The 17,573-nt window shown below is 46.0% G+C and overlaps 1 protein-coding gene across 2 annotated transcripts in view; it reads left to right on the forward strand.

Moving 5' to 3' along the window:
• SERBP1 (SERPINE1 mRNA binding protein 1) overlaps positions 1 to 17,573 on the forward strand; it is a 221,264-nt gene that overhangs the window by 138,799 nt on the left and 64,892 nt on the right. For both annotated transcript variants that reach the window (XM_069232469.1, XM_069232468.1), the window contains exon 7: positions 3,194 to 3,367. In XM_069232469.1, coding sequence (XP_069088570.1) covers positions 3,194 to 3,367 — 174 coding nt within the window. The remainder of the gene's footprint in view (positions 1 to 3,193; positions 3,368 to 17,573) is intronic.

Here is a 17,573-nt window from a genome sequence, read left to right on the forward strand (position 1 = left end):
GCACGGAAGTTCCGATCCTTCAGGTGCTGGGGGCTGCGGGTGCAGGGTCTTTTCCAGCCGTCGGGATTTTAGAGTCAGGCAGTCGCGGTCAGGGGGAGCCTGGGGATTCCCTCTGCAGGCGTCGCTGTGGGGGCTCAAGGGGACAACTTTGGTTACTCACAGTCTCTGAGTCGCCGGAGGGTCCTCCCTGAGGTGTTAGTTCTCCACCAGTCGAGTCGGGGTCGCCGGGTGCAATGTTGCAAGTCTCACGCTTCTTGCGGGGATTGCAGGGGTCTTTAAATCTGCTCCTCTGAAACAAAGTTGCAGTCTTTTTGGAACAGGGCTGCTGTCCTCGGGAGTTTCTTGTTTTTCTTGAAGCAGGGCAGTCCTCTGAGGATTCAGAGGTCGCTGGTCCTGGGGAAAGCATCGCTGGAGCAGGGTTCTTTAGAAGGCAGGAGACAGGCCGGTAGGACTGGGGCCAAAGCAGTTGGTGTCGTCTTTTCTTCTTCTGCAGGGGTCTTTCAGCTCAGCAGTCCTCTTCTTGTAGTTGCAGGAATCTAAATTCTTAGGTTCAGGGAAGCCCTTAAAAACTACATTTAAGGGCGTGTTTAGGTCTGGGGGGTTAGTAGCCAATGGCTACTAGCCCTGAGGGTGGGTACACCCTCTTTGTGCCTCCTCCCAAGGTGAGGGGGTCACATTCCTATCCCTAGTGGGGGAATCCTCCTTCTACAAGATGGAGGATTTCTAAAAGTCAGTCACCTCAGCTCAGGACACCTTAGGGGCTGTCCTGACTGGCCAGTGACGACTCCTTGTTATTCTCATTATCTCCTCCTGGACTTGCTGCCAAAAGTGGGGGCTGTGTCCAGGGAGCGGGCATCTCCACTAGCTGGAGTGCCCTGGGGCATTGTAACACGAAGCTTGAGCCTTTTGAAGCTCACTGCTAGGTGTTACAGTTCCTGCAGGGGGGAGGTGTGAAGCACCTCCACCCAGAGCAGTCTTTGTTTCTGTCCTCAGAGGGCACAAAGGCTCTCACCGCATGGGGTCAGAAACTAGTCTCTCAGCAGCAGGCTGGCACAGACCAGTCAGTCCTGCACTGAACAATTGGGTAAAATACAGGGGGCATCTCTAAGATGCTCTCTGTGTGCATTTTTTAATAAATCCAACACTGGCATCAGTGTGGGTTTATTATTCTGAGAAGTTTGATACTAAACTTCCCAGTACTCAGTGTAGCCATTATGGAGCTGTGGAGTTCGTTTTTGACACTCCCAGACCATATACTCTTATGGCTACCCTGCACTTACAATGTCTAAGGTTTTGCTTAGACACTGTAGGGGAATAGTGCTCATGCACTGGTGCCCTCACCTATGGTATAGTGCACCCTGCCTTAGGGCTGTAAGGCCTACTAGAGGGGTGACTTATCTATACTGCATAGGCAGTGTGAGGTTGGCATGGCACCCTGAGGGGAGTGCCTTGTCGACTTACTCGTTTTGTTCTCATCAGCACACACAAGCTGGCAAGCAGTGTGTCTGTGCTGAGTGAGGGGTCCCCAGGGTGGCATAAGATATGCTGCAGCCCTTAGACCTTCCCTGGCATCAGGGCCCTTGGTACCAGGGGTACCAGTTACAAGGGACTTATCTGGGTGCCAGGGTTGTGCCAATTGTGGAGACAATGGTACATTTTAGGTGAAGGAACACTGGTGCTGGGGCCTGGTTAGCAGGGTCCCAGCACACTTCTCAGTCAAGTCCGCATCAGTATCAGGCAAAAAGTGGGGGGTAAATGCAACAGGGAGCCATTTCTTTACATCCAGTTTTCAAGGCTTTCATGGATTTGACACTGGTTCTGTCTGTATTAGATCTAACTGCATCCTGGCACCCCCATTCGGAAGTACACCTTTATGTTCAAGGCAGTGTGTGCAGAATTGTTAGTTTAAAAAATCCTGATGCAGCTGACTCATTTAGTACTTACACTCCTCAAATCTCATCAAAATGTGTCATCAGATTTAGTTTTAAATAGTGTATTATCACAAACCTTGGTTGGGTGAATATTTGCAACCTTTTAGAAAAAGTTTAGTTTATGCTACATTTACACATTAAAAATAAATCTTCTGACTAGTATTTTTTCCTCAAGTTGTGTCGAAGTAGTTTTGTCCAGTTTGATTTGAATTGTTTTTTGTTATTTATCTTGGTTCTTTTGTTGTTTAAGAATATAAACTTGTAGAATCACTTCATTGAGTGAAAACTAAACGAAGGAAAGATCAAAAGAATATTTGTCCAGAAGATCATCAACAAATTGCTGCACTAATTTCTAGTCTGTCAAACTCCAGAAAGCAAAATGCAACGGTTGTTCTATAGTGGAATTGCAAACAAAAGAGGGCAGGCCATGTACGAGACAAGTACTCAGCCCTCCTTCAGCCACTTATTGTCCTATTAGAGCAGAGATACTCAAAGTACCCCTTGGTCAACAGCAGCGCTGGGCTGCTGCTTAATCCACTCAGCACTAATATCAAAAAGATGTTAAACAGGCAAGTGTTTGTTTAACATTTAATGGTACTAAAGACCGCATAACTTTAAGAACACATTTTTAAAGACATCTTGCAGGAAAAGCATACACATATGATAAAGTATCTTTAACATTCAAAAAATGTATTACATTAACATCCAGTACCATTTCACCTTGGTACAAAAGATTATAACTGCAAAGAGAAATATTTCTTTTTGTTGTTGTTTTTGGGTGACTTGGGATACTATTACACATGGAAGTTTATTAAATTAAACCCAGGATGAGGTTTCTACAGCGCACATCCTTACATCATATATTCCAATATCCACTTATGTGTGAATGAAGAAAAGAGCGTACGTGAAATAAAAGCAATTGGCTAGGATCACATAATTTGGTTAAGTGGGGAAACTGGGCTTAATCCCATGTTTTCAGGTTTCACATTGTGCAATTCATCTACTAGATGCATGTTTGTAGTCTCCCCTACACCACACCGGACTTGCATCCCCCAACCCTGACTGCCACTGTGCTGGCATCACTGTGGCCCTCAGTCACATCACAGACCAAACTTTTTGGCTCTTGGGAAAATGTTTGCAATTACCCATGTATTAGAGGGTTTTTGAGGCAAGTTTGTGCACTTCTTGTTTTGCATGTTCTTCAGTTTTATTCTAAATATGGCACATTTCTTTGCTTTAAATATTTTCCAATGTTAAATTAGGTGCAAGCTGAAGTGTCGGATTTTGATCATCATTTCCGCCGACCTGCAAATGACATTACATCCCAGCTTGAAATAAATTTTGGGGACCTTGGCCGTCCTGGACGTGGCGGCAGAGGAGGCAGAGGTGGGCGTGGTCGCGGCGGAAGGCCTAGCCGAGGTGGCAGGACTGACAAGGTGAGCCTTTATTAGCTTTACTCATGACTCTTATGTACTTCAGATAATAGATCTAGAACTTCGGTATTAAATTGTAAAGTACTGACGGATCTCAGCACTGCTGGAAAAGTTACACATAACACAATTTTGAAGGTGGGTTATCAAAATCTGCATGTTTGTACTTGCCTTATTGCCAACATCAATAAAGCTGATTCAGGGAATACAAATACATATGTAGTCTGCTGTTTTAGAGTAGATGCTGCATTTTATATTGCATTCTCCAATATCCTTGTAAGATATTGGGCAGGTGTTTGCCGAAATGTCATCCAGCACACATTCTAGTCAAATACATTCTCTGGTTCATTGACTTCTGGAATTCTTGCACATTGTACAACAGACCCTTACATACACTTAACTGGGATCAGTACTGGACTCTTGATACCCCCAATACTTATTTTGGGCTTGTTTTCTAGAAGCATTACGTTGGTTATGTAAAACCCTCGTCTTACAGTAAGATTTTGTGTTCCATGTATGGCAAGTGTTGCAGAGTCTTCATTTTAGTGGTCACCCCCAGTCTTTCATTTTTTTATTTTTTTTTTGGTCTCACCTGTTCAACTTGATATTGGCTATCCAATGCGCAGTGTATGAGCTCAGACCCCTAAAATACAGCAAAATTGACTTAATACCCGATTGGCATACTTATTCATGCAAGGCCATAGTACATGGGGCAAAAACATACCAATGGCATGGAAATTCAAATACCACTTGTGGACTGCACCACCTATTGTCATTCACTACACTGGCAGTACAAACATGGCTTCAGGCCTAACTTGTGTAGCCTGAGCGCAGAAGCTTCAACACGCTGCTGCACAGACTGTTCAAAATCATCCTTTTGATTGGAAAAATGATTTAGTATTGAATAACATTTGAAACTGCATATTCTCCCAGTGATGGGGACCAAAATGACATCACTGGTCAGTCTGTGTAATATAAACTTTCCCTGTGTACCTGTAACACTTTTTGTAACTTTCGACCTGCACTACCTATAGACTCAATTCAAAGACTTATTTTTATATTTATTAAAACAATTGATCTAATACGTTTTTTTATTAAATATATGGGAAATGTACCTTTTTGAAAGTAACCTTTATCCTACCTGAAGCTGCTGGTGGCTGATTTGCATTAGCTCTCTCTAACAGCTGCCCAGTTGATGTTTGGCTTCAATGAGCTGTGAAAGCTGCTATCAGGGCAGCAATAATGGTGTGGGTAGGTTGAGGGTTCATCTTCCCCTAGCAGGAAGACTAGTTGAGGTGAGTCTGGGAACTTGTCGAAAGGGGACTGCGTACAGGCAGCAGCCCTTGATAAATGATGTTCAGGCAGAGGCCTACAGGTACACAGGTGCCCATGTCACTATGGTAACTGAAAAATTGCTGTCCCCTGCTCAACACCTACTTGGTCATCATTACCAAGTGACTGACGCCCATAACAATACGGTGTGCCACCCCAGGGCAGTTGATTTCACCTGGGAGGGGGACAAGGGGGAGGTTACTGGTCCTAAAAAGCTGTGTCCACAGACCTTCCTGCAAGAGTGTCTAATAGGGGACGCCTTGGAGACTTCAGCTCATACTGAAGTAGAGCTGGAAGCCCATACAGCAACTCATGAGACAGATTTGAATGTAGTGCTGCAAACCAATGTCACTTTGCAAACTCAAGTGCGCTGCTCAGTAGGCATGCTCATCTGCATTGGGAGGAGATGGGAGAACTGTTAAAATAACTCCCTGAACAGTATAGGAAAAGGGCAGCACATCTTGCAGAACATGGAGAAAAGCATTACAAACCTGTTTAAAATCTGCTTCAGACGCAGCAGACATGATGGGAATATCGCTAAGACTTCATTCGTGGCTGAGAATCTCTTGCTTTAAGTCAGAGGTGCAGGCGAATATCATAAACAACCCCTTCAACGGGCAGCAGCTGTTTGGAAACGCAGCGGATGAATTTTCAACTAACTAAAGAAGAACAAAGAAACAGCAAAGTCCATGAGCACACTGTAGTTTCGAGGAGGACTACAAAGGGTAACATTGGCTACAAGATAAGCCTGAAGGGGTAGTTCAGGAAGCTCACATGAAAGTAGCACACAAAGCGCCTCAATTCAACAAAGCTGGCAGAATAGGCAACAGTGGCAAGGGTCAAGCACAGGGGCAGCCTCCTCCCTCAAGTTACTGCTCAGGAAAGGCCAAACGTTCAGATACCACAGGGAAAGAAGAGAACATTCAATTAAAGTTCAAACACTGCACACCAGTGTGTGTGTAAGGTGAAAGGACTCCCTCCAGGAGTGAAGCAAAATAACTTCAGACCAATGGATTTTAAACACAATTAGAACATTGGAATGCTGGAAGCTCCATTGAAAACAATGGAGTGCTGCGGGCTTTTACTGGCCGGTAAAAGCCCGCAGCGCCAATGTTCGCTTTGTTCACAGCAACAGCTGTGAACAAAGCCTCATGGAGCCCGAGGGGATTTTAATCCCCTCGGGCTCAGTGAATTTTTTTTTTTTTTAATAGAACATTCTGCCCTGAGTGGCAGAATGTTCTAATAGCCTTAGAACCCGCCGTAGCGGGCTCTACCGGCTATTAAAGTCCCTCTCCCTTGTTAAATGCCCTCGCCTTCGGCATTTAACGCGGGGAGCAGGCCTTTAATAGCCAGTAGAGCCCGCTACGGCGGGTTCTAAGGCTATATTAAATTCTGATATTGTTTGGAAGTAAGCAGATTCCCTCCCGGAAGGGGACCAAAGAAGAAAATACTCCAGAGAAGATGGCTTGACTCCTCAGAGGTCAAAGTTGTTGGACAAACGGCAATAGAACTAGTACCAAAATAGGAACTCCAGGGCAGTTGCTCAATCTATTCCTAATTCCAAAGGTGGATGGATCCCTATTGCCAATACTAGACCTCAGATTCATAAATAAGTTTATAAAGACTCAAATTCAAAAGGACAACCCTACAGGAAGTCATATCACAGCTTCAAGAAGGGGATTACATGGCAAACCTAGACTTGGAAGGACACTTACCTGCGCATCCCTATGAATGCAAGACAAATACCTATGTTTTGTGGTCCACTGTACACACAATAAATTCACAATGTTGGTATTTGGAATAAAATATGCACCAAGTGTTTACGAAATGACTCGCTGCAGTGGCTGTGCATCTCAGACGAATGAATACATGTATAGCTGTACCTTGACGACTGATCAGTAAGCACAAACTCGTACCATAAATGTAAGCAGGACAATCACTGGGTAATGCAGACACTGTACACACTAGGTTTCTCATTGAACATAGAGAAGTCTTAAACAGAGCCAGAACAAGAAAACGTTTTCCTGGGGGTAAGGCTGAATTCAGTTCAAGGGAAGGCATACCCCAATTCTTAAAGATTTTAATTCCTTCTGGAAGAGATTCACCATTACCCCAGGGGCAAGTTCTAACAATGAGGACCGTTGCAAAACTACTAGGGGAAAATGGCGTCTTTCATTCAGTTAAAGCCATATGAGAGACTTCACATAAGAACGATCCAGTAGTAGCTTCAAAGTCCTTGGTCATAGGCAACAGGGGAGTTGGGAAGATCTAGTGGTTGCCACGCAGGAATTACAGGAGGAAATGGTGTGGTGGAACAGAGAACATTACACAAGGAAGACCTTTATTTTTTTTGTTTTTTTACAACCAGCTCAATCTGTGACAATAACGGACACCTCTCACATGGGATGGGGTGCACACATGGGGTCCATCAAAGTAAGGGGGATATGGAAGAATGAGGATGCAGTACAACACTTCCACCTCCTAGAACTGAAAATGTTTTTCCTAGCCCTCAAAGCATTCCATAACCAGCTTTGGGGGAGGGGGGGGTTTGGGGGGGGGGGGGGGGTTAGGCAGTATTGATCCAAACAGACAATACAACAACTGTTTTACGTCAACAAACCGGGAGGGGACTCGATTCCTCATCCCTGTCAGTTAGCTCAGCAGTTCTGAAAACGGCCAATACAGAGAACATGGACATTCAGGCGATACACTTACTGGGACAGGACAAAGTTGAGGCAGACAGACTGAGCAGACAAGCCTAGTGTTGGGCTCGGAGTGTTAAAAGTTGTTTTTCTTCGAAGAAGTCTTTTCGAGTCACGGGACCGAGTGACTCCTCCTTTTCGTCTTCATTGCGCATGGGCATCAACTCCATCTTTGTTCTTTCTGCCGTCTGGTTCGGGCGTGTTTCTTTTCACTCCGGTTGTTCGAGTTGGAAAAATATTACTCTCTCTAAATTCGTCGGGATTGTTTTTGATAGAGTACCATCAATCATCGACACCTCGGTACCGGTGGGGACATATCTCTACTTACCCTTTGGGGCACCCGCACCCAACTTGGGCCTAGTCGGCCCCACCAAAAGTCTTGTTGAAGCCTCATGGACCGGACCCCATTTAGATTCAGCCCTCAGTGCCACGCCAAGTATCCTTACACGGACCAACATCTAGTTTGTAACCTTTGTCTATCTCCAGACCACTGAGAGGATACTTGCGAGGCCTGCCGATCCTTCTGCTTGAAAAAGACTCTGAGAGACTGAAGAGCACGAAGGTTAGAGATGGCGTTCAGAAGCACTGAACGCCTCGACGCAGAAAAAGAGGAGGAGAGGATCCACACCACAGTCTCCATTCGGGGGTCCAAGTCAGACAACGACAGACCAATAACAGCGGGCCAGCACATGAGTATGCTTGCCCCAATCCAAGCCCAAATACAAGGCCTCGGGGACGCCACTGCCAGGCCATGGCTCCAACCGTAAGAAAACTACCGGTGACCGAGCAACATCTTCGGCACTGAGAAAGGCCACAACAACAAAGCCTTTGAACTGAGCTGAGGCACAGGCTCCGAAATTCCCAAGCACCGACCCATCGAGTAGAAGCTCTCGGAGCCGATGCCAACAAGTACTTCAGGCCTTTCGATCCCGAAGAAGCTGGCTTCGGAGCCGGAAAAACACACATACAGAGGAGCATGGCCTTTCCAAGCAATTAAAAGAAAGCCATAAATTTGCGGAAGAACTAAAACAAATGGAGGATTTTGAATTGAAACAGCCCAGAATACAAATTCATAAAGACACTGGCAAAATCCTACCTGCACCTCCTCTAAAAAACAGAGGAAACTGGCCTTTCATGGACATTTGGACATTGATCAGCCACTGGATATAGTGCCAAAACCAAGACAAATCTCTGCCTCCTCAGTTTTCACCTCACCAGTCTCCTCCTCATTCTCCTCACCTTACTGTCTACCCCACCTGCTACCCCCACTGCACAGTCCATCACACTCTGTACAGTCACACCAGGATGACACTGACCCCCTTTATGATGATCCTATTTCAGACAATCACCCCCAGAGGATAGCACCTCACATACACAGGTTCTAGCCAGGGCAGCGGCATTTCACAATGTAGCCATGCACACAGAACCTCCTGAGGATGATTTTTTTTATTTAACAGGTTGTCCTCCACTCACGCTACCTACCAGTGTCTACCCATGCTTCCTGGCTTGTTAAAACATGCACTTCAAATCTTCCAGGAACCAGTTAACGCAAGAGCTATTACTCTAAGGGTAGAAAAGAAATATAAGCCACCGCCTTCAGACCCAGTTTTTATTACCCAACAGCTACCCTCAGATTCCGTAGTGGTCAGCACAGCAAGGAAGAGGGCTAACTCCCAGTCCTCTGGGGACGCACCCCCTCCTGATAAGGAAAGCAAAAAAATGTATGCTGCCGGTAAAAGGGTAGCATCACAGGCAGCTAATCAATGGCGTACAGCCAATTCCCAGGCACTAAAGGCCAGATACGACCGGGCCCACTGGGATGAGATGAAGGACCGTATCCAGCATCTCCCCAGGGACCATCAGAACAGAGTCCAGCAGGTAGTAGACGAGGGACAGGCAATTACCAACAATCCGATCAGGTCAGCGTTAGACTCTGCAGACACAGCCGCAAGAACTATTAATATGGTTGTCACCATTAGGCGACACGCATGGCTTAGGTCGTCAGGCTTGAAACCTGAAATTCAGCAGGCTGCTATGAACATGCCTTTTAACAAACCACTATTTGGCACACAGGTTGATACAGCCATTGACAAAATAAAAAAAAGACGCCGACACTGCCAAAGCTATGGGGGCGCTTTATCCATTTCGAAAGCCTCAATAAGGGGGGGCTTTAGACCCCAACCATCTGAGCCATCTACCTCCCAATCCAAACCCTCTTACCAGACACAATACCAGAGAGGGGGTTTCAGGGAACCTACAGAGAACAATTTCCCAGATCTAGAGGAAAATTTCAGCCCTCAAAGCAACCCACGCATACCAAACAGTGACTTTATCCACATCTTCCCTCACCACACCCTCCCTGTGGGAGCAGACTACAAAAGTTCCACACCCACTGGTTACCCATCACAACAAACAATTGGGTCTTATCCATTATCCAACATGGTTACTGCATAGAGTTCACACACACTCCTCCAGCTATTCCCCCAAAACCACACAAACTCATCTCAACACATTTCAATGTTGCAAACAGAGGTACAGGCACTATTACTCAAACAAGCCATAGAGCTTGTGCCACATCATCAAAAAGGAACAGGGGTTTACTTCCTGTATTTCCTCATTCCCGAAAAAGACAAAACATTGAGACCAATACTAGATCTCAGAACTCTCAATCTCTACATCCGATCAGAACACTTTCTCATGGTAACACTACAGGTTGTAGTCCCACTGTTACAACAGCAAGATTTTACGGCAACAATGGATCTAAAAGATGCATATTTTCACATACCCCATCTATCCAGCGAACAGAAAATATCTCAGATTTGTAATACAAGGAAAACATTACCAGTTCAAAGTGTTACCTTTCGGGATAACCGCTCCCAGAGTATTTACAAAATGCCTAGCAGTAGTAGCTGCACACATCAGAAGGCAGCAAATACACGTATTCCCGTATCTAGACGATTGGCTAATCAAGACCAACTCACTGACAAAGTGTTCACACCACACAGATCAGGTCATACAAACCCTCTACAAACTCGGTTTCTCCGTCAATTATGCGAAATCACGCATTCTGCCGTGCAAAGTACAGCAATACCTAGGAGCAACAATAGACACAACAAGGGGAATAGCCACTCCAAGTCCACAAAGGGTTCAAAATTTCCAAAAAGTTATACAAACCATGTATCCAACACAAAAAATACAGGCAAAGACGGTATTACAACTCCTAGGCATGATGTCCTCATGCATAGCCATTGTCCCGAATGCAAGACTGCACATGAGGCCCTTACAACAGTGCCTAGCATCACAATGGTCACAAGCACAGGGTCACCTTCTAGATCTGGTGTTGATGACCGCTGTAGGAAGTTGGCTCTGTATGTGCTATTTCAAAGTAAGGAATAGCATGCACAGAGTCCAAGGGTTCCCCTTAGCGGTAAAATAGTGGTAAAAATAGATAATACTAATGCTCTATTTTGTGGTAGTGTGGTCGAGCAGTAGGCTTATCCAAGGAGTAGTGTTAAGCATCTGTTGTACATACACATAGACAATAAATGAGGTACACACACTCAGACAAATCCAGCCAATAGGTTTTGTATAGAAAAATATCTTTTCTTAGTTTATTTTAAGAACCACAGGTTCAAATTTAACATGTAATATCTTGTTTGAAAGGTATTGCAGGTAAGTACATTAGGAACTTTGAATCATTTCAATTGCATGTATACTTTTCAAGTTATTCACAAATAGCTATTTTAAAAGTGGACACAGTGCAATTTTCACAGTTCCTGGGGGAGGTAAGTTTTTGTTAGTTTTACCAGGTAAGTAGGACACTTACAGGGTTCAGTTCTTGGTCCAAGGTAGCCCACCGTTGGGGGTTCAGAGCAACCCCAAAGTTACCACACCAGCAGTTCAGGGCCGGTCAGGTGCAGAGTTCAAAGTGGTGCCCAAAACGCATAGGCTTCAATGGAGAGAAGGGGGTGCCCCGGTTCCAGTCTGCCAGCAGGTAAGTACCTGCGTCTTCGGAGGGCAGACCAGGGGGGTTTTGTAGGGCACCGGGGGGGACACAAGCCCACACAGAAATTTCACCCTCAGCGGCGCGGGGGCGGCCGGGTGCAGTGTTAGAACAAGCGTCGGGTTCGCAATGGAAGTCAATGAGAGATCAAGGGATCTCTTCAGCGCTGCAGGCAGGCAAGGGGGGGCTTCCTCGGGGAAACCTCCACTTGGGCAAGGGAGAGGGACTCCTGGGGGTCACTTCTGCAGTGAAAGTCCGGTCCTTCAGGTCCTGGGGGCTGCGGGTGCAGGGTCTTTTCCAGGCGTCGGGACTTAGGTTTCAGAGAGTCGCGGTCAGGGGAAGCCTCGGGATTCCCTCTGCAGGCGGCGCTGTGGGGGCTCAGGGGGGACAGGTTTTGGTACTCACAGTCGTAGAGTAGTCCGGGGGTCCTCCCTGAGGTGTTGGTCCTCCACCAGCCGAGTCGGGGTCGCCGGGTGCAGTGTTGCAAGTCTCACGCTTCTTGCGGGGAGATTGCAGGGTTCTTTAAAGCTGCTTCTTTGGATAAAGTTGCAGTCTTTTTAGAGCAGGTCCGCTGTCCTCGGGAGTTTCTTGTCGTCGTCGAAGCAGGGCAGTCCTCAGAGGATTCAGAGGTCGCTGGTCCCTTTGGAAGGCGTCGCTGGAGCAGAGTTCTTTGGAAGGCAGGAGACAGGCCGGTGAGTTTCTGGAGCCAAGGCAGTTGTCGTCTTCTGGTCTTCCTCTGCAGGGGTTTTCAGCTAGGCAGTCCTTCTTCTTGTTGTTGCAGGAATCTAAATTCTTAGGTTCAGGGAAGCCCTTAAATACTAAATTTAAGGGCGTGTTTAGGTCTGGGGGGTTAGTAGCCAATGGCTACTAGCCCTGAGGGTGGGTACACCCTCTTTGTGCCTCCTCCCAAGGGGAGGGGGGTCACATTCCTATCCCTATTGGGGGAATCCTCCTTCTTCAAGATGGAGGATTTCTAAAAGTCAGAGGCACCTCAGCTCAGGACACCTTAGGGGCTGTCCTGACTGGCCAGTGACTCCTCCTTGTTTTTCTCATTATCTCTCCTGGACTTGCCGCCTAAAGTGGGGGCTGGGTCCAGGAGGCGGGCATCTCCACTAGCTGGAGTGCCCTGGGGCATTGTAACACGAAGCTTGAGCCTTTGAAGCTCACTGCTAGGTGTTACAGTTCCTGCAGGGGGGAGGTGTGAAGCACCTCCACCCAGAGTAGGCTTTGTTTCTGTCCTCAGAGAGCACAAAGGCTCTCACCGCATGAGGTCAGACACTCGTCTCTCAGCAGCAGGCTGGCACAGACCAGTCAGTCCTGCACTGAACAATTGGGTAAAATACAGGGGGTATCTCTAAGATGCCCTCTGTGTGCATTTTTTAATAAATCCAACACTGGCATCAGTGTGGGTTTATTATTCTGAGAAGTTTGATACTAAACTTCCCAGTATTCAGTGTAGCCATTATGGAGCTGTGGAGTTCGTTTTTGACAGACTCCCAGCCCATATACTCTTATGGCTACCCTGCACTTACAATGTCTAAGGTTTTGCTTAGACACTGTAGGGGCATAGTGCTCATGCACCTATGCCCTCACCTGTGGTATAGTGCACCCTGCCTTAGGGCTGTAAGGCCTACTAGAGGGGTGACTTACCTATGCCACAGGCAGTGGGAGGTTGGCATGGCACCCTGAGGGGAGTGCCATGTCGACTTAGTCATTTTCTCCCCATCAGCACACACAAGCTGGCAAGCAGTGTGTCTGTGCTGAGTGAGGGGTCCCTAGGGTGGCATAAGACATGCTGCAGCCCTTAGAGACCTTCCCTGGCATCAGGGCCCTTGGTACCAGGGGTACCAGTTACAAGGGACTTACCTAGGTGCCAGGGTTGTGCCAATTGTGGAAACAATGGTACATTTCAGGTGAAAGAACACTGGTGCTGGGGCCTGGTTAGCAGGGTCCCAGCACACTTCTCAGTCAAGTCAGCATCAGTATCAGGCAAAAAGTGGGGGGTAACTGCAACAGGGAGCCATTTCTTTACAACCGCCAAACATACATCTCGCTTCTATGGTGGAACAGTATAAATTTAAACAAAGGGCGGCCTTTCCAAGACCCAGTGCCACAATACGTGAGAACAGATGCTTCCATGACAGGGTGGGGGAGCACACCTCAATCAACACAGCATCCAAGGACAATGGGACGTACATCAAACAAAGCTGCATATAAATCACCTCGAACTGCGAGCAGTTTTCCTAGCGTTAAAAGCATTCCAACCCATCATAACCCACAAGTACATTCTTGTCAAAACAGACAACATGACAACAATGTATTATCTAAACAAACAGGGGGGGACACACTCGACACAGCTGTGCCTCCTGGCACAAAAGATATGGCAATGGGCAATTCACAACCACAGTTTCCTAATAGCACAGTTTATTCCAGGGATCCAGAACCAGCTAGTAGACAATCTCTCTCGGGATCACCAACAGGTCCACGAATGGGAAATTCACCCCCAAATCCTGAACACTTACTTCCAAATTTGGGGAACACCTCAAATAGATCTATTTGCAACAAAAGAAAACGCAAAATGCCAAAACTTCGCATCCAGGTACCCACACCGGCAATCCCAAGGCAATGCTCTATGGATGAATTGGTCAGGGATATTTGCGTACGCTTTTCCCCCTCTCCCTCTCCTTCCATATCTAGTAAACAGATTGAGTCAAAACAAACTCAAACTCATACTAATAGCACCAACATGGGCAAGACAACCTTGGTATACGACACTACTAGACCTATCAGTAGTACCTCATGTCAAACTACCCAACAGGCCAGATCTGTTAACACAACACAAACAACAGATCAGGCATCCAAACCCTGCATCGCTGAATCTAGCAATTTGGCTCCTGAAATCCTAGAATTTGAACACTTAGGCCTCACTCAAGAGTGTATGGAGGTCATTAAACAAGCTAGAAAACCTTCCACTAGACACTGCTATGCAAGTAAATGGAAAAGATTCGTTTGTTACTGTCATAATAATCAAATTCAACCATTGCATGCATCTCCGAAAGATGTAGTAGGATATTTACTACATTTACAAAAATCAAATCTAGCTTTCTCTTCCATAAAAATACATCTCGCAGCAATATCTGCTTACCTGCAGATTACTCATTCAACTTCCCTATTTAGAATACCTGTCATTAAAGCGTTTATGGAGGGCCTAAAGAGAATTATACCACCAAGGACACCACCTGTTCCTTCATGGAACCTCAACATTGTCTTAACAAGGCTCATGGGTCCACCTTTGGAACCCATGCATTCTTGTGAAATGCAATACTTAACGTGGAAAGTTGCATTTCTCATTGCCATTACATCTCTAAGAAGAGTAAGTGAAATACAGGCGTTTACCATACAAGAACCATTTATTCAAATACACAAAAATAAGGTCGTTCTAAGAACAAATCCAAAATTCTTACCAAAGGTTATCTCACCGTTCCACTTAAACCAAACAGTGGAATTACCAGTGTTCTTCCCACAGCCAGATTCAATAGCTGAAAGAGCACTACATACATTAGACATCAAGAGAGTGCTAATGTACTACATTGACAGGACAAAAGAAATTAGGAAGACAAAACAACTATTTATTGCCTTCCAAAAACCTCATACAGGAAATCCAATTTCAAAACAAGGTATTGCCAGATGGATAGTAAGGTGCATCCAAACCTGCTATCTTAAAGCAAAGAGAGAACTGCCTATTACACCAAAGGCACACTCAACCAGAAAGAAAGGTGCTACTATGGCCTTTCTAGGAAATATTCCAATGAGCGAAATATGTAAGGCAGCAACATGGTCTACGCCTCATAAATTTACTAAACACTACTGTGCAGATGTGTTATCTGCACAACAGGCCACAGTAGGTCAAGCCGTACTAAGAACTTTATTTCAAACTACTTCCACTCCTACAGGCTGAACCACCGCTTTTGGGGAGATAACTGCTTACTAGTCTATGCACAGCATGTGTATCTGCAGCTACACATGCCACCGAACGGAAAATGTCACTTACCCAGTGTACATCTGTTCGTGGCATTAGTCGCTGCAGATTCACATGCGCCTACCCTCCTCCCCGGGAGCCTGTAGCCGTTTAGAAGTAGATCTTGAACATTTGTACATTTGTAAATATATTACATTAAACCTTCATTTTGTACATACGTATTTATTCCATTGCATGGGCACTATTATTAGCATACACAACTCCTACCTCACCCTCTGCGGGGAAAACAATCTAAGATGGAGTCGACGCCCATGCGCAATGGAACCGAAGTGGGAGGAGTCCCTCGGTCTCGTGACTCGAAAAGACTTCTTCGAAGAAAAACAACTTGTAACACTCCGAGCCCAACACCAGACGGCGGACTATGCACACATGTGAATCTGCAGCGGCTAATGCCACGAACAGATGTACACTGGGTAAGTGACATTTTCCTTCCACAACATATTGCCAAAAATCCAGCCAAACCAACAGTACACAGTCAAATTTGTTATGAAACTGTTGGGCATGATGGCATCATACATCGCCATTGTCCAAACGCAAGATTAAGCATGCGGCCCTTACTACAGTGCCTTGCAAAACAATGGTCTCAGGCACATGGTCATCTACAAGATCTAGTGTTGATAGACCGCCAAACACACATCTCGCTTCAGTGGTGGAATTCCACAAATTTAAACAAAGGGCAGCCATTTCAAGACCCTGTGCCTCACGCTAATCTTACAGCAGATGCATCAATGATTGGATGGGGAGCACATCTCAACAATCACAACATTCAGGGGCAGTGGGATACCAAACAAAAACAACTTCACATAAATCACTTAGAACTGCTAGCAGTATTCCTAGCACTAAATGCTTTTCAACCTCTTCTTGTTCACAAACACATTCTCATCAAAACAGACAGTGACAACAATGTACTACTTGAACAAACCAGGAGGAACCCACTCATCACAACTTTGCCTTCTAGCACACAAAAATTGGCATTGGGCAACTCACAACATTCACCCTGTAGCTCAGTATATTCCAGGGATTCACAATCAATTAGCAGACGGCCTCAGCCGGGATTATCAGCAAACACACAAGTGGGAAATTTACCCCAAGTGCTTCACGAGTACTTTCGCCAGTGGGGCACACCAGACATGGATCAATTTGCCACCAACCACAACGCAAAATGCCAAAACTTTGCGTCCAGGTGCCCACACCCTCGATCCAAGGGCAATGCTCTATGGATCAACTGGTCAGGGATATTTGCTTATGCTCTGGTTTTCCCTAAGAAGGTGGATTCTGACAGAGGTACAAACTTCATGTCCGCTTACCTCAAACACATGTGGAATGAGTGTGGGGTGACTTACAAATTCAGCACACCATACCATGTGCAAACCAATGATCTTACAGGATGGCCACTTGTTAAAGAAGGCTGGGAGAGAGAATATGTGCTTGGCCTCCGCTCTACGATGGCCGAGTACGTGGAAAAGGCATCCAAAAACCTTGAGGCCAGCCAACAACTCCAGAAGCTGTGGTATGACCAAAAGGCTGCAATGCTTGAATTACAGCCAGGGCAGAATGTCTGGGTTCTGGAGCATGTGGCTCCTAGCGCACTTCAGGATGGATGGAGTGGCCTTAACCCAGTACCTGAGAGAGTCAGGTCACTTACTTAGTGGACCTGGGCACTAGCATGACACCCAAGAGGGTAATCCATGTTAACAGCCTGAAACTCTACAATGATAGGGAAGACATAACCATGCTGATGGTTACTGAAGAGGATCAGGAAGCAGAGAGTGAATCTCTCCCTGATCTGATCTCTCAACTGACCCTAAAGGTGGATCAGTAGATGGAGATGTCTGTTCAGACACCTTCTCTGCCCAACAGCAAAACTGACTTGCAAGCCAGTCCTACAGCAGAATGCTTAGCTTTTCTCTTTGACCCCTGGTCAGACACACCTGTGTTCCCATGATGTGGACACAGGAGACAGCTTGCCTGTCAAAAACAAAATATACAGACAGTCTGACCAAATCTGATAGACTAATAGTTGCAGATTCCTTACCTTTAGAATTTCCCCCTGGCGTCGGACTGGATCTGGAGATTTTTCTTTGAGCAATACCCTTGCACGTCGGTACATGGCGTCAGTCAACTCAACAGGGTGTT

The sequence above is a fragment of the Pleurodeles waltl genome, chromosome 4_2, assembly GCF_031143425.1.
Source record: "Pleurodeles waltl isolate 20211129_DDA chromosome 4_2, aPleWal1.hap1.20221129, whole genome shotgun sequence".
In the NCBI taxonomy this organism is placed as follows: domain Eukaryota; kingdom Metazoa; phylum Chordata; class Amphibia; order Caudata; family Salamandridae; genus Pleurodeles; species Pleurodeles waltl.